This window comes from Phaenicophaeus curvirostris, chromosome 8 (genome assembly GCF_032191515.1).
Source record: "Phaenicophaeus curvirostris isolate KB17595 chromosome 8, BPBGC_Pcur_1.0, whole genome shotgun sequence".
NCBI lineage: Eukaryota > Metazoa > Chordata > Aves > Cuculiformes > Cuculidae > Phaenicophaeus > Phaenicophaeus curvirostris.
In genome coordinates this window covers 17,257,306-17,274,222 of record NC_091399.1, presented here as the reverse complement: position 1 = coordinate 17,274,222, position 16,917 = coordinate 17,257,306, and the positions used below count along the sequence as shown (strand labels likewise).

General features: G+C 57.8%; 1 protein-coding gene across 1 annotated transcript; it reads right to left on the bottom strand.

Moving 5' to 3' along the window:
• Positions 1-7,712: 7,712 nt before the first annotated feature.
• Positions 7,713-13,853, bottom strand: LOC138723356 (cell division cycle protein 20 homolog). The gene is made up of 11 exons (XM_069862302.1): positions 13,687-13,853; positions 13,218-13,294; positions 11,856-12,004; positions 10,691-10,787; positions 10,201-10,329; positions 9,640-9,836; positions 9,198-9,292; positions 8,765-8,996; positions 8,530-8,655; positions 8,242-8,359; positions 7,713-7,891 (listed from the first exon to the last, which is right to left on the bottom strand). Exons 1-11 carry the CDS (start codon positions 13,851-13,853, stop codon positions 7,713-7,715), a joined length of 1,566 nt encoding a protein of 521 aa, XP_069718403.1.
• Positions 13,854-16,917: the final 3,064 nt, after the last annotated feature.

Genomic DNA, 16,917 nt, shown 5'->3' with positions numbered 1-16,917 from the left:
AAAGCCCAGGCCCCTCTAACATGGGCTGCTCTCCCAAATCCTGGGTGTCTCGTGGCTGCTCCTTCTCTGCTCACACACAAGGCCAGCCAGCAGTTCTGTGTCAGGTCCTCTGCGGGGGTAAAGGGACACAGGGACAGGTAACTCCGGCAGCTCACACCTGCTGAAACCCTCCCTTTGCAGCGCATCCAGCTTTTGTTTCCCCTGCAGGTAGTGCGGGAGTATGAGAGAGCCATCGTTTTCCGACGTGGGCGTCTCCTTCCTGGCAAAGCCAGAGGGCCTGGTAAGGTGGTTACTGAGATCCCTCCAGCTGCGTCACTCCCCTTCCTCGTATGGAACCGAAGCTCACATGCTGGTGCCCTCCAAGCAGGCACAGCTACACAGGAGACGGGACGGCTTTGCTCCCTCTTAGGGCCAGTGGCTTCTAATGCCTTTTCCCATCACAGAAGCAGCCTCTTAATTAAAGCCCACGTATGTTCCTTTGCAGTTTTGCATGCGAAACCCTCCCCTGTTGTCCAGAGCAGGAGAGGCAATTCCTGAGAGCTGTCCCAGAAACGGGGCCCACGCCGCCTCTGGTCACTCGGAGTGGAGCTGGGCTACTGGCAGCCACCAGCGGGTCCTGGTCTGGACGCAGGAGGGAAGGCAGCCCAGGCGTGTGACGTGAAGCGGGTTGCGCATGGTTCCAGAAGCCTCTGGTTTTTTGGAAAGGGAAAAATATAGAGCGTAAGGAGCAGTGGCTGAGGGAACATGGGTGTCATCCCTTCCCCTTCACAGGGCCAGATGCACCTTGACACCCTAGAGCCTGGTCTTTCAATCCATCACCTCCGCAGCAAGGACAGACATAAACGTCCCCGTCCTCAAACCAAACAGGCAGGAGGACGGCGCAGGGTGAGCCTGGAAACAGGAAGGGGCTCAGTGTACAGGCAGGTTCTCCTGGGACAGGGGAACAAGCTGGGTCCCGTGTGCAGCCCCGGGCGTGAGATTTCACTCACACACAAACGCACACAGGTAACCAAGGATTTTGTCCCTAGTTCTGAGCTGAGAGGAAAGGGAAGAGGAGGAAGGGGCAGCCTTCATGGCCTGGCACTTCCCTGCAAGGTCCATCAGCTCTCTAGAGGGAAGGGAGGCTGTGCTGCTCCCGCTTCCGCTGGGGGTGCGGCAGGACAAGAGCTCAGCTGAGGGGCATCCGAAGCGTGAGAAGCGATCCATTGAACCAGCTCCCACCGAGCTGACAAGGGGGAATCCGGCTCACGTTGTATTTAACCAACCCCTCGGCTCCCTGGAGTCGCCTCCTCAACACTCGGAGCTCCCATAATACTCTCTCTGCGAGTGCTTGCCGGCTTTTTCACAGCAAGGGCACCGCACAAACCAGGCCCCTCACAAGTGGCTGGGAAGTGGAAAAAATCCCCCCCTTCGCGTCTCTCTGCTCACACGAGCATCTGAGCTCCAGGGGCATCCTCACGTACCAGTCATAGAATCATAGAATTATAGAATAACCAGGTTGGAAGAGACCCACTGGATCATCGAGTCCAACCATTCCTATCAAACACTAAACCATGTCCCTTAGCACCTCATCCACCCGTGCCTTAAACACCTCCAGGGAAGGTGACTCAACCCCCTCCCTGGGCAGCCTGTTCCAGTGCCCAATTGATGGATGGTTACGAACCAGAGGACATTTAATGAGCACCCCAAGCACTGAGCAGCTTATGCTAAATGAAACAAAGGCACCTTAGCATAAGGCCTCACAGCTTTTGCACCGGAATTAAAGCTAACTTTGCAGAAGCAGCAGCTGCTGTAAATGACACACTCTCTTCAAGGTTTCTCTTTGCAACAATAGAGAGTCGTTCTACCCTAGACGCCTCTCATTTCTCAGGGGAAGCTTTCCTCGGTAGTCCTTGACTTGTTACTTTGTAGTCTATCAATTTGTAGACTGAAATGCTCACATAGCTATTTCTCATGGGAAAACATAATAATGTATTGTAACTAATGATTACTTGTTGCAAATGGAGAATTGTCAAATCAGCTTGTAAAACAATGGCTTGCTTCAGCAAGTAGGGTATAAAATGTGTTGGGAACTTCGATTAAATGGCTTCACTTGGATCATATTGATCACTGCGTGTTGTCCCATATTTTCTTCCGTCACCCAATGACCCTTTCTGTGAAGAATTTTTTCCTAATGTCCAGCCTAAATCTCCCCTGGCGGAGCTTGAGGCCATTCCCTCTCGTCCTGTCCCCCGTCACTTGGGAGAAGAGGCCAGCACCCTCCTCTCTACAACCTCCTTTCAGGTAGTTGGAGAGAGCAATGAGGTCTCCCCTCAGCCTCCTCTTCTCCAGGCTAAACAACCCCAGCTCTCTCAGCTGCTCCTCCTAAGACCTCTTCTCCAGCCCCTTCCCCAGCTGGTTATAAAACCTGGTGATTCTGTGTGTGATTCTGTGTGTGTGAAGAGCAGCGGAGATGCTGAGACCCCACGGAGCTGTAGGGGGAGGAGGTAAGGAGTAACAGCAGGGGACGAGGAGTGCAATGCTACTAGGAAAGGACACCAAGAATGTACTCGGGCACTGCTGTTCTTTAATGTTTGCTTTGTCTCGATCCCTGGAACTGGCCAAGCCTTGACTCCTGAGAGACTTCCTTGGAAACACGTTTCTGAAAGGAAAACTAAACAACAAAGCAAATCCATTAAAAATTCCATGGAGTTAAAACATGCCCAAGGTATCACATCCATAAGAAAGTTCATCTCCCCTCCCGCTTTGATGTCAAAGAGACAGGACGCACGGAAGGACTAAGGGAAGAAGTTTTAATTGCCATTCTTTCTCCTTCTCCACACTGACCCACGCTGTGGATCCAGCTGGGAAAGGACACTAGGGAATGCTTTCACCCACAACAAACGTGCAGCCTAAGGAACCACTGTCACACCCTCCGGGCAAGACCACTGGGTCAGCAGTGTTCACACAACTCCTGGAGACAGCAGGAGAGCCCTGGGCTGGAAACACAAAAGGTCTGTAGCCTCTCACAGTGAAGGCACTTGGAACGTTATTTCTTTCCTAGCCTGAAATCAGTGACCCTAAATAGATCTTCTGGAGTGCAACAGGGAACGCTCACTTACAAGGGAGACAAAGTCAGTTACAGTGACCTCCTGGATATTGAGCCTGTCCCACATCTCAAAATCAGACAAAATTACTTTCTCTCAAAACCAGACCACGCTCAGCAATTCTTTCTGCCCTGAGCCGGAGTCAAGGTAACAGCCTCCCTGCTCGGCCTCTGCCAAACACACTGGACAAATCCCTCGGATGTGCCCAGGCGGAGAGAGCCCTGCCGGCACAGGCGGGAAATGAGGTGCCCTCAAATATTGCCTCCCTCTCGGCCTGGGAGAGCAGACTGAGTCGCTCTAACAGGTCTGTGTCAGTGGCACGTTGGGGATTCCAGAGCTGAACACAGGGCTCCAGGTGGGGTCTCACCAGAGCGGAGCAGAGGGCCGCAGTCACCTCCCTCGCCGGTCCCACTGCACAGAACATCTCTGCCACAGCCACTGCTCCCTCTGTGGGGACAAAAGAGGATGAATCCCAGCAGTTAATTTTCCACTCAGTAAGTCACCGACACAGAACAATCCAGTTCCACGCCCTGCCGAGGGCAGGGACACCTCCCACTGGATCACGTGGCTCGAAACCCCTTCCAACCTGGCCTTGAACACCTCCAGGGATGGGACACCCACCACTTCCCTGGGCAACCGGGGCCAGGGCCTCACCACCCAAAGCACCAAGAATTTCTTCCTACTGCCTAATCGAAATCGTCCCCCCTCCAATTTACAGCCATCCCCCCTTGTACTGTCACTCCACGCCCCTGTAAAGAGTCCCTCCCCAGCTTTCCCAGAGCCCCTTTCAGTTCTGGAAGCTGCTCTAGGGTCTCCCCAGAGCCTTCTCTCCTCCAGGCTGAACAACCCCGACTCTCTCAGCCTGTCCTCACAGCAGAGCTGCTCCAGCCCTCGCATCATCTTTGTAGCCCTCGTCCAGACTCGCTCTAACAGGTCTGTGTCACTGGCATGTTGGGGATTCCAGAGCTGAACACAGGGCTCCAGGTGGGGTCTCACCGGAGCGGAGCAGAGGGCCGCAGTCACCTCCCTCGCCGGTCCCACTGCACAGAACATCTCTGCCACAGCCACTGCTCCCTCTGTGGGGACAAAAGAGAGTAAATCCCAGCAGTTCATTTTCCACTCGCTAAGGTCACCAGCATCAGAAGCACAAGGATTTTCAGTTCTTGCAAACAGAGAAGCTTCCTACATCCCTTTCGGCAACAGCAGTTGCCCTGCGTCCAAGGAAGCTCTAGGCATCTGTGTAAGGCAATGATGCACCATGGACCTCCAGAAGCCATAAGCACAGATCCAGACTGGGGGGGAATTCTCTATGATTTTTCAGATCCATCATCTGGACTCGCTCTAACAGGTCTGTGTCAGTGGCATGTTGGGGATTCCAGAGCTGAACACAGGGCTCCAGGTGGGGTCTCACCAGAGCGGAGCAGAGGGCTGGAATCCCCTCCCTCGCCGGTCCCACTGCTTTGGACGCAGCCCAGGACACCGTTGGCTTCTGGGCTGCAGGCGCATCCATCACCAGAGCTTCTCATCCCATGGCGTTTCTTGGGGGCTGAGGTCAGAATTGACACAAACAACCCATAGCTGCTTCCTTCAGGACAAGCTTTGAAGCAGATCTTCATTCAGTCTGGTTCAACACAGAACACCACATGCTGTCTCCAGATACCTCTGATCCAAAGAGGTTTCTCAGGTCTTCTAAATCCAGAGAGGGGACAGGAGCGCCTTTGATCTCTGGAAGGAGAAGACCGTACACTTGAATCCAATTACAGCACTCGCTCTGGGAAGACCTAACAGAAAATTATTACTAAGGGAAGAAAAAAAGAGCCGTTCAAATATTCCCTCATCAGTTAAACAACCTGTCACTGGCTGATCACTGCCACCAACCGATTCCTTCTGGCCAGCACAGAACACCTCTGCCACAGCCACTGCTCCCTCTGCGGGGAGAAAGGAGGATAAATCCCAGGAGTTAATTTTTCACTCCCTAAGGTAACCCACAACAGAGGCACAGGGATTTTCCATTCCTACAGAGAAGCTTCCTACATCCCTGGAAGCAACAGCAGTTGCCCGGTGCTGAAGGAGCTTTAGGCGTCTGCGCAAAGGAATGTTGCGCCAAGGACCCTCGGCAGGGCGAAGCCTGTCAGAGCACACTCTAGGAGCCCCAGAAAAGCAGAGTTTGTAAGTGAGCTGAGGGGAGTGGGAACTCCTGTTATCCAAGAGCTGTACATTTCTCCTACCCGATTTCCTGACCCCATGCAGAAGGAGGACTTACTTACCACCCCTCTGGCTAAAAGTTCCCTCCCGTTCTGGCCTTTAACCCTCTGTGGAAACAACCTCTGAAAGTCGCCTGCATCCATACACCAAACGCAGACACGGGCGAAAACCCACCTCCTTGCTTTTCAAATGTCAGTCCCTGGTTCTTCTCTGCAGTTTTCTCTGGAGAGGCTTCCCGGGCTCAAGGACGGTTCTCCACTCCCAACTCGGCGCTGACTCGACTCGCATGGAACGGATCCACCTGTTGATTCCTTCGACCTGGAGCTGCGTGTTGTTTTCAGCACCTGAAAGGGTCCCTTCCAGCTTTCTGGAACTTCCGCTCTCCCACGGCTTGATGTCGACGGAGTCTCCAGGCTGGAAGGGGCGTCCTGGAGAATCTAAAGCGAGAGGCTCAGGACACGTTACGCACCGCCCCAGGTCATTCACTCTTTTACCCGACAACAGCAGAGAAGATTTTAGCTCTGTTTCTCCTTCCAGCAGCACGTCTCGAGGAAAAAGGGTCATTTGATAAGGCCTCCCAAACACTGATTCATACAGACTGCTCTTTGTCTCAGCTCTCGGCTGTAGCCTTGTTCTTAGCACAGCCAGTACAAGAGCTCGAGGCCACCACAAAGAAGTCTCCTCACAAATTTTACCCTTTTCCCTCTGCAGAGTTTGATTCACCCTTTCCACCTTCCCACTACTCTGGGGGCTCCAGGGCGGGTGCAGGGCCCATTTTATTCCTCGGACTCGGCTCAGCTCTTGTACAATCCCCGCCAGAAAGCGAGGACCTCTAGCTGACAACAGGCCTATGGCAATTCCAAACCTTGGTCAAATTCCCTACAAGGAGGTTTGAGTCACCTCTCTTGCTTTGACGGTGCTGCAGGGCAATGCCTCTGGCCAGCCTCAAAATGTGGCTCCTGGTCCCCACAGGTCCCGGGATCCGCCCTGTCTGGGCAGCTCAGAGAAATCTCTCTGCCAGGGATCACCGGGGGCATTTCCTCTGCGAGCAACTCCTAGGGGAGGGCGCTTGAGAGGGACGGGATTATTTTTCAAACAGATTTCAGGCCTCCCCACAATGGATTTAGCAAGCCTGCTCATCCTCACGCTAACTACTTGTCCCCTTAAATCATCGATTACAGCCTCTGCTCCCCAGTGAGTTTCTTGATGCTTTTTCTCAATGAATTTTAGCACTACCAGGGAGAAACTACAGCCTCTTTTGTAGGGGTCACCATCCACCCCCTCTCGTTTGCTGTTGCCCTCACTGATTTTGCCAGTTCCAGATCAGCATCGCTAGAAATGGCACTTGAGAGGGACGGGATTATTGTTCAAACGCATTCGCATCCCCCCACAACGGATATTCAGATCCCTCTCCACAGAAGGGATTAATACCAAGATACCTTTTCCTGCTGCCCTCGAGCTGCTCGCTCTGCCAGTCCACTACATACCTTCATCGGGGACTTTCCCACCCGAGGAGCCTTGCGATGCATTAACGCCGCTTCTCTCCGTTGCCCGACGTCTTCCCGCAACTGCAGGATTTCTTCTCGGTGCTTGACGGGGGATCCTCGTGCAGTTAACACTCCTCTTCCTTTCCACGTTGCCCCACGGGCACGGACCAACCCCAAAGCGTATTTGGAGGCCATCCATCTATTTACCTTCTGAAAGCTGTCCTGATACGGTAATTCCCCTGTTACCTTTACCCCTAGAAAGGCAGCTGCATTTCCTCCCGTAGCTGTTTTCAGCTCCTTGAATCAGGAGCACTGGTGTCGCCGCTGCCCGCAGGCCCTGGCCACCCCCGGCTCACGTTACTCAATTCCTTAGAAAAGGACCCACCGGTCCCCACACGAGCAGCCCTTCCCCAGAGGCCTTAAGGGCCTTCTAGAGAGCCTTTACCACAAGTCCGTCACGAGGTATCCCCAGGCGACACCATCAGCCGTTCCCAGGAGGTCTCTCAGCTCCCACACGCCTCTGGGCTCGGCGGTTCGGCAGACGCTTCCCTGCGATCGCTCCCGAGTCGCTGACGTCCCAGCCGTCACCCCAGGGCTGTCTCTGTGAGCAGCACGCAGGGCGCAGGGCGCTGCAACCTCCTCGGCGCGCAGGAAGGCAGGGGACCCAGGCTTGGAGACCGTCCTGCTGGGACACCGCGGGACTCGTCCTCCGCATCCACGCTGGGCTTGCTCCCATCAGCCACGGCCTTCTCTTCCAGCAGACTCCATAAAAAAGACAAAGGAAAGCACTTGGTTAATTTTAAAACCTTAATTAACATTTATTAACATTTAAACTACGTACAGGGGAAACCATTGAAACTATGTACAGGGGAAACCATTGAAACTATGTACAGGGGAAACCAGGTTTCCCCGCTCCCCCCCCACCCCCATGCCCTCATCGTATGGCCTGGCGAATGAAGCTGCTCTGGACTATGTCTGCCTTCTCTCTCTCCTTCTTCCTGATGGGATCCACCGCAAAGCAGCGCCAGAGTCGCAGCGTTTCATCCGCAGCAGCCGAGGCCACTGTTTCGCCATCGGGGCTCAGAGCCATGCTCAAGACTCTCGCCGTGTGACCTGAAGAGGAGGTGTGCGCTCAGGGACGGGCCGCTCGGCGCACGCCCCGCTCCCTCTGCTTCTGCCACCACGCTCACGTTTACTGCGTGGGCCCCGGGAACCCCAGCAGCTCGCAGAGCTGGCCCCGCACCGGGCTGCAGCAGCAGGAATTCACAGCCCAGGCGGGCATTTGCACCAACAGCGTTCCTTCAGCAGCCCCCAGGAGGGCCTCCCTCGAGCAGCACACGCCTCTGCTCAGCAGCCCGCACCAGCCGAGCTCCAGCTCGGGCCACCGCTCCGCTCAACCCAAGGATCACGTCTCCTTCAGCCGCCAGCAGCCCTCCCTGCCCCAGGCAAAGGGCCCTGCCTACCTTGCAGCTCAGTGACCTTGGACATGGCTGGATACTTCCAGATCACCAGCTGATTCTTTGCGGAGCCGTGGCCCGAAATGAGCTCCTTGTAGGTGGTCGACCACACGATGGAACAGACCTGGCAGGAGGCGGCAATGCAGGGAAGACGAGCTGCTCGTGCCGATGCTCAGCACCCCGAGAGGAGCACGGCCCCCTCCTCGGCCCTGCCTCGGGGCCTCAGGAGCCAGCAGCTCCGCTCAGGCGTCCCACCACAAGCTGTTTACATCCAAGCCGACGCTCACGTCTCACCTGGGAGCGGGCATCGATATTGCCCAGGCAGGTGCCAGAAGACACGTTCCAGAGGCGGATGCGTTTGTCGCCGCCTCCGCCTCCAGTGGCCAGAACGCTGGGCTGCCACGGACACCACGCCACAGCCTGCCAGAAGAGGGGTCAGCCTGAGGCGTGCAACGAGCACCCTGCGCGCAGGCAGTGCCGCACGGCTGCCTCGCACACAAACGCGAGCCCACAGCTGCCCCGCGCTCACCTTGACAGCACCCTGGTGCTGACGGAAGCTCTGCGCTGGAGCAAATCCTCCACGGCCCCCCTGGCTGCTCGGCCAGATGTTCACCACGTGGTCGTCACCACCACTGGCGAGGAAGCGGCCGTTTGGAGACCACTTGAGGCCACACACCTCCCGCGTGTGACCAGCAAGCGTGGCCACCTGGTGCTGAGCGACTCTGACGTCGTGGTGCTGGATGCAGCCGCTGCGAGCCCCGCTGCAGAGAGAAGGCTCACAGGGTCAGGCTGCACACAGTGCTGGGAAAAGCCATCCTGGCGCTGGGGCAGGACGGCTGCACCTGCCGCAGGGTTTCACACCGGTGCTGCCGGCAGATCCGGGCTCTTGGCGTGAGCCGAGCACATCCACAAGGATCTGCACCGGCTCCGCTCCGCCCTTCCAACCCCACCCACTGCTTCACCTGGACAGGATGTAGCTGTTCCAGCTGAGACACCCGACACGGGACACGTGGCTGCTCAGCGTGCGGACACGTTTCCGACGCTCCACGTCCCACAGCTAGGGAAGCAGAACAACAAGTTCTCCAGAGGGCCAGGAAACGCCAGCCCCGTTGCTTTGCCCTACAAACCGCAGCGCGCAGGCTCTGCCATTCAGCCTGCTCACTCTGGGAGCAGGGAACTATTTGTATCTCCTGCCCGCAGAACGGAAGGAGAACGCCAGGGGTCAGGAACCCCAAACCCAAGCTCTGCCTCACTGCCGCAGCTGCTCACTGCCGGAGGACATCTCCAGCCCACACCAGGCAAGTCGGAGCGCGTTGCATCCTTCTAGCGCCAGCCAAGCCTTCGTCCCAAGGCCCCACAGCTCCAGCAACCCCTAAACAGCTCCAGCTCGACTCCTGCACTCACCTGGACCTCACCGTTGCTCAAGCCAACAGCCAGGCAGCTGCCTCCGTTACCCCACGACACAGACGAAACGTAATCAGCTACGTGCTCCGTCTCCATGAGGTTGATGATCTCCCCAGAGACGTGGTGCCACAGGTAGACAGTGGTGTCCAGAGCCAGCGCCAGGAGGTTTTGAGAGCTCCAGTCCAGGAGATTCAGATCTACCGTTTGGAAGAGCAATGCAATGCAGGCCACCCTGCGCTGCCCTGGAGAGCCCTGCCCTTCACCGGTGCTCATCATAGAATAACCAGGTTGGAAGAGACCCACCGGATCACCGAGTCCAACCCTATTCCACCTCCACCAGGTATGCGTGTCCCCCAGCCCCAGTCCAAGCCACCTGCCCAGCACTCGGGACCACTGCTCCTACAAGGCTTCACCCCAGAAGTGGTCCATGCCAGCCCGAGGGCAGAAGAGACCGAAACAGCCCAGGCAGAGCTCCAGTCCCTCAGACCATGCTGGCCTAGGAACCGCACTGCGCTACACAACGATCTCAATGCCCAGCGCGCGACATCGCAGCCCACTTACAATAGTCATCACGGATGTCTGGGGCATCCAGGACCCGCTCTGGCGCGCAGGGAATGTATCTGCCCTTCCTCCTGCCGCACCCAGGCATCACCTCGTGCCCGCAGAGCGCTGTGACGTTGTTCTGAAAGCCTGTGTGCAGAGAAACACTTCTGTTAACCGGAGGTCCCGTTTCCTCCCAGCTAAGCCCTGCTCACCCGAGGAGAAATCCCTCCCGGGGAAAATGCAGCCCTGAGAGCAGAGCCACGCTCAGAGGAATGCAGGGCGCTAACGGCACTGCCGGGGTGAACTGCTGAACCAGCTCTGGTAAATCAGTTCTCTGGAGCTGTCACACAGCCCCTCAGCCGCTGGACACCTAAGGATTAGGGAGAGCCCGGTGTGCACAGCAGCTCCCAGAAGCCGGTCAATGCCTCCAAATGCGGAGCCTCTGTGCCGCTGTTCCCCTGCCCAGGGCTCTCCAGCCGAGTCGCCTCACCCAGAGCCTGTCCCTCACCTGCCGTAGGGCTCGGAGCCTTTCCACTGAGGCTCAGGATCTTTGCCTCTTCCACATCGAAGCCGTTCAGCCTCACTGCCCAGGCTTTCTGGCGCGCCTGTCAAGGCAGGTCGAACAGGACAGGTGACCCCAAAGCGACCAACGGAGGGTTCCATCCCATCTACGTCGCCCTCGCTTTGAAACCCAAAGACCACGAGGGTCGGCCCCCTCCTCTGTGACGGCCGCTGAGGACCTCGTCTCTCTCTTTGCCCCCGACCCTGGACCCGCGTGTTCCTGACTCCAGTTCCTGAGCTCAGCTCCCTCCTGGCTGTGGAGCCATTCCCTCGATTCTGCTCTGCAGGATCTGTGGTGACGTTGAGTCATCGAGGGCGCGATCTCAGATATTTGTGTGTATATATATATATTACCACTCCTAATAAGATCAATAACCATTATTATTATTATTATTGTAATTTTAATTAAAGCTGCGGTTTTAGTTTCCAACTCACAAGTCTCTTTCCTCTCATTTCCCTTTCCCCCTTTCCAGGGGTAGGGAGTGGAGGGATTTGGGAGCGCAACTGCACGGTTTTAGCTGCTGAAATCAGCCGGGCTGGGGCTAACCCGTGACACAGCTCCAAGGGGTTTTTCCTCAGACACCAGCAAGCTCTCCTGCTCACATTTGAGCACAGAAGAGCGGCCAGGTCAGCGTCTCACGGCCAGCGGACAAAGCCACAGCCACAAGGAACCAAATGCTTCCTACAGAGATTTCAGAACCCAGCAGACACGTTCCAGAGCGGCTCCCCACGCAGACATTGTGCTGGAACAGCTCCCGCCAGCAGTGTCCCTGGGCACAGGCTCACAGCCTAGGAGCTCTGTCCCCTGGGCTGATGAGGCTTTAAAACGGAGCAAAGCTGTGTTTGGCTCCCACAAGGGCCAGAGGCTCTTCCCAGGGACACGTCCCTACAGAACAGCTTCGCTCAGGGTCCCGCGTCCCCGTTCCATTCCCAGGCCCTACAGCTCCAACCTCATCCCCGGCTCCTCAAGGGCAGAGCTGGAGGCAGCGGCGCTCGGGGCTGTCAGCCTCACGCAACCACGCGACACAACTTACAGTTTGCTTCCCTGGGAAAGGCCGCGAGGGCGTTTGGGAGGGAGCAGCGCAGTCCCTGCAACTCAGCAACACGCTCACCTTCTTGGTGGGTGACACCAAGGCAGGGTCCTGCTCTTGGCTCAGGAGGAACTTGGCCACCTCCATCCTCAGAGCGCGACGGCTGGGAATGTAGCGATCTGGCCGAGCGGTCGTTTGGCTCCTCTGCATTTTGGATCCTCGTTTACCTGCACTCACACGCATCAATATTGTCTGACAGCTACGCAAGAGCCCAGAGGAGAGCCCTCCCGAGGCAGCCAAGCCGGCGCTTTGCCACATCCCCCCTCGCAGACGAGCGGGACTCCCAGCGCTCGTGCCATCCAAAGCCCAACTCGCTCGTAGCTCTGCCCCCCGTCTAACGCACCAGTTAGAGGCTGCCGAGCTCTGTGCCCCCGGCCTCCAGAGCCCCTCGGCTCCCCGCACCCCCCTCTGCCACCGCTCCCCGCTCACCGGCTGCGCCGCACCACATCGCGCTGGAGCTGCGGCTGATGGGGCTGAGCCCGGGGCTGAGCTCTGCTGGGCCTCGGGGATCGCCGGGAGCGGCTGCAGCAGCGCCGCGGGGATCACTGCAGGGATCGCCTTGGGAATCGCCTCCGGAATCGCCTCGAGAATCGCTTCGGGAATCGCCTCGAGCGGAAGGGTCGCCTCGAGCATCAACTGCACGTGGGACGCAGGCGAGGGCGTCAGCGCAGGCAGCAACGGGACTGGGCTGCAGCCTGGCTGCCAGGGCCCTGGGCTGATCCTCAGCACCCTCAGCACTGAGGCCTCCTCTGGCCCGGCCTCTCCCTCTGCCCCCCTTCTCCTGCCCCTTCCCTCTCCCCTCTTTCTCTCTCTCTCCCATCCCTCCTCTCCCTCTCCCCTCTCTCCCTCCCACCCTGCTCTCCCTCTCTTCCCTCCTCCTCTCCCTTTCTTTCCCTCTCCACAGCTCCTCTAGGACCCCACGAATCCCTCTAGGAACAGCAGAACCCCTCTGGAGACCCCCAGGACCCCTTTGGGACCCCCAAACCCCTAGAGGGAACTTCCAGAATCCTCTAGGCACCCCCGCAAGACACCCATAGGACACCCCAGAAACCCTCTAGGGACCCCAGGACCCCTCTGGAGTCCCCCAGGACCCCGTTAGGACCTCCTAGAACACCCCGGGGACCCAGAACCCCTTTAGGGAACTCCAGGCCGCCTCTCGAGCTCCCCTGCAACAAGGTGGGGATCAAAGGGGAAAAGAGCGCCCCCCCCAGCTCAGTGCCGCCGCCGTGTGGCCGCATCGCGGTACTGCAGGAAGGGCTGCAAGAGTCTCTTCCACAAGCTGCTCCTTCTCCCTTTTTCCCACCCCAATTCCCCCAGGCGGGAACCCCAGACGGGTCCTGGGGGGTCCTGCAGGGGTTTTTGGGGTTCTATAGGGGTTCTGTGGGTCCCTAGAGGGGTCCTTGGCATCACTAAACGGGTCCCGAGGCTCTAGGGGGCTCCTAGGGATCCCTAGGGGGGCCCTGGAGGTGGTGGAGAGGTCCTTCAGGGGGTTCCTAGAGGGGTCCTGAGGAGTCCTAGCGGGGTCCTGGGGGGCTCTAGAGGGGTCCTGAAGGACATAGAGGCATCCTAGTGGTCCCTAGAGGGGTCCTGGGGGTCCCGAGACGGGGCCGGGGGGGGTCCTAGAAGGGGCCTGGGGGGCTCCAGAGGGATCCTGGGGGTCGTGGAGAGGTCCTGGGGGGTCCCTAGAGGGGTCCTGGGGGTCCTAGATGGGTCCTGGGAGGCACGTGAGGCCACTCCCCTTTCCTCCTCCCCCCTCTCCCCCCATTCTCCTCCCCTGCCCCTTCTCCTCTCTCTCCCCTTCCCTCCCCTCCCTCTCTCCCCCTCTCCGCGCCCCTCCCCGCCTCCCCCGGACCCGCCGCTCGCTGCCTCCCCCGGACCCGCTGCCGCCCGAACCTCCGCGATGCGGTTGGGGCTCCCGCAGCCCCCGACGGCGGTTGGACCCGCGCGGACGCGGCTCCGATTGGCTGGGGCGGGGACGGGCCCCTCCCATTGGCTGCGGCGGGGACGGGCCCCTCCCATTGGCTGGGGCGGGGACGGGCCCCTCCCATTGGCTGCGGCGGGGCCTGGGGGCGGGGCTAGGGCGAAGCCCTAAGGGTGTGGGGGGAACTGGGGGGCTGGAGGGGGAAGAGAGTCGTGGGGGGTCAAGGTGCTGGTGGGGTTTACAGGGCCCCCTCTAGGGACTCCAGGACCCCTCTAGAACCCCCAAAACACCTAGAGTGAAGCCCAGAACTCCCCTGGAGCTGCCCAAGCCCTCTCTATGTCTCCCCAGAAGCACTCTAAGGACGCAAAGACCCCTATAGGGAATCCCAGGACCCCTCTGGAGCTGCCCAAGCCCTCTCTATGACCCCTCAGAACCCTCTAGAGACCCCAGAACCCCTCTAGCAACTCCTCAGGTCCCCTCTAGGATCCCCCAAATCCCTCGAGGGACACCAGGACCCCTCTGGGGCCCCCCAGGACCCCTTCAGGACCCCCAAAAGCCCACAGGGAAGCCCAGGAATCCTCTAGGCTCCCCCAGGGCCTCTCTAGGACCCCCCATAACCCGTGTAGGGACCCCAGGATCCTTATAGGGAAGGCCAGGACCCCTCTGGAGACACAACTCCCCCCCACCCCAGGACCCATCTAGGGTCCGGGGAAGGTCATAGAAGTATCCCGGGGTGTTCTAGAGGAGTCTTGGGGGTCCCTAGAGGGGTCCTGGGGATCTTTACATGGGTTCTGGGGGTCACTAGATGGGTCTTGGTTGTCCCTTGAGGGGTCCTGCGGGGATCTAGAGGGGATTTGGGGGTTCCTAGAGGGATTGAGGGGGGCCCTGGGGGGCCCTAGAGGGGTTCTGGGATCCCTAAAGAAATCCTGCAGGTTCCTAGAGGGGCCCTGGGGGGGTCTTAGAAGGATCCTAGGGGATTCCAGAGGGGTCTTGGGGAATCCCTAGAGGGTTCCTGGGGGTCCTTAAAGGGGTTCTGGGGGTCCCTAGAGGGGTGCTGGTTGTCCCTGGAGTGGTCCTGTGAGGATCTCGAGGGGACTTGGGGCTTCTTAGAAGGATTCAGGGGGTCCTGGGAGTCCTTAGATTGGTCTTGGAGGGTCTAGAGAGATCCTGTGGATCCCTAGAGGGGCCCTGGGGCTTCTTAGAGGGATTCAGGGTATCCTGCGGGGGCCTAGAGGGCTTCTGGGGGTTCTAGAGGAGTCCTGGGGTCCCTCGAGGGGCTCTAGAGGGGTCTCGAGGAGCCTTAGAGTTATTTGGGCGGTTCTGGGGACCCCTAGAGTCATCACGGGGGTTCTGGAGGGGTCCTATGCGTCCCTAGATGATTTCTAGGCGTCCTTAAAGGAGTTCTGGGGGTCCTAGAGGGGTCCTGGGGGCCCCTAGGGGTTCTAGCGGTGCATGGTGCTAGCGGGGTCCCATAAGGCTCTAGGGAGGTCTTAGAATGATTCGGGGGGTCCCGGGGAGTCCTAGAGTCATCCTGGAGAGTCGAGAGGCATCTTGAGGGTCTGTAAAGGGGTCCTGGAGGTGCTAGAGGCGTCCTGGTGGCCCCTAGAGGGGTCCTTGACATCACTAAATGGGTCCTGGGTGGCTGTTTAGACGTCCTGTGGGTGCTGGTGGCTTTAGAGGGATCCTGGGTGTCTCTAGAGGGGTCCTGGTTGTCCCAGGAGGGGTCCTTCGGGGCTCGTGAGGGATTCTGGGGGACCCCGTGGGGGCCCTAGAGGGCTCTATAGGGGTCCTAGGGGTCGCTAGAGGGGCCCTGGAGGTCGTGGAGAGGTCCTACGGGGCCCCTAGAGGGGTCCTGAGGAGTCCTAAAGGGGTCCTGGGGGGCTCTAGACCTCGCCCAGTCCATCCACGCCAGAGCCCGGGAGCTGGATCACAGCCCTTACCCTTCACGGACACGCAGGACAGAGTGAGATTACGCAGGGAGATCGTTAAGAAAAGATTTTATCCCAAACTTCTTGTGCGGTTAGTTCTGCAGGCACTTTTCTTGTTGTGTGTGTCTATCATGGGTAATAGAAAGTGTGATCGGTGGTGGGAAAGATACAGGAAGAGAAGGAGAGAGAAAAGGTTTAAGGAGCAGACAATACACTCGGAGATGCGTCCCGATCCAATATCAGGGAGGGTTCTTAAACGATCCCAAGAGACCAAGATTAAGGCACAAACGAGGTCAGGTGCCGTACAATCTTGTGAGCTTTATTTTAACAACTGACAACAGCGACAGGACAGAGAGGAAAAGAAAGGAAAAGTTAGAATCCCTAAGCAAGAAGACGGTAGAGATGCGGCTAATTACCACCACCACGAATCCAGCGATGTCCCGTTGGATCGGTCTCGGTGCAGGTGATGATGAAGACACAGCCACGGGGTGATGATGATGTTCCAAGCTCCAGGAAGCCCGGCGAAGGCACACACAGCAACACACACGAGGTCGAGTCCACCAGCAACGAAGAAGCAAGCAATGAAGGAGTCCAGCACCCTGAGCCTGCCGAGCAATGGGGAAGTCAAGCACCCTGAGCCCGCCGAGCAATGACGAAGTCGAGCACCCCGAGCCCACCGAGCAACGAAGAAGCCAGAGGCTCCCCCATTTATCGCCCCAGTCCACGGTTTCCCCGAATAGTCCAACCATTTTCAGGAATGCCCAGGTGCCACTCGGTAAGCGCACTTCGGGTGGATGTCATGGTTTTTCCGTTGGGGACAGTTTGGCAGCGCTCACGAGATCGGCTCTTCATTGCAATAAAGATCCCTTACGAGATCGTGGGGGGGTTGGCAGCGATGTTGAGCCAAAGCAGTTCAACGGTTACGGCCCCTTACACCGCCCCGTGGCTCAACATCGCTGGCTTCATGGCGGTGTGAAAGACAGAAGGACAGAGAGAGAAAAAGGCCAGAAGAATGCGCAATACAACAACAAACAAAACGTCCAGCAAATATTACAATCACAAGCATCTTCTTGACAATATCCTTAACAAATATTACAACCTTAACAAATATAAACATCTTACAAACCCACAAGCCTTATCTTAAAAACTACTTAAGCCTACAAAACCGTAACATCTTATCCTAAAACTAATCAACTCGACAAAGCTTCAACATCTTATAAAACAGTTTTAAACC

Bases quoted from the DNA above. Each gene is read 5' to 3' on its own strand.
- LOC138723356 (XM_069862302.1), bottom strand. From the start codon at position 13,853: ATGGGAGGGGCCCGTCCCCGCCGCAGCCAATGGGAGGGGCCCGTCCCC. The intron at 13,295-13,686 runs GTCCGGGGGAGG...CACCACCTCCAG, and splicing joins GGGGAGGCAGCGAGCGGCGG to GGCCCCCCTAGGGATCCCTA. The intron at 7,892-8,241 runs GTAGGCAGGGCC...CCTCCTCTTCAG, and splicing joins CAAGGTCACTGAGCTGCAAG to GTCACACGGCGAGAGTCTTG.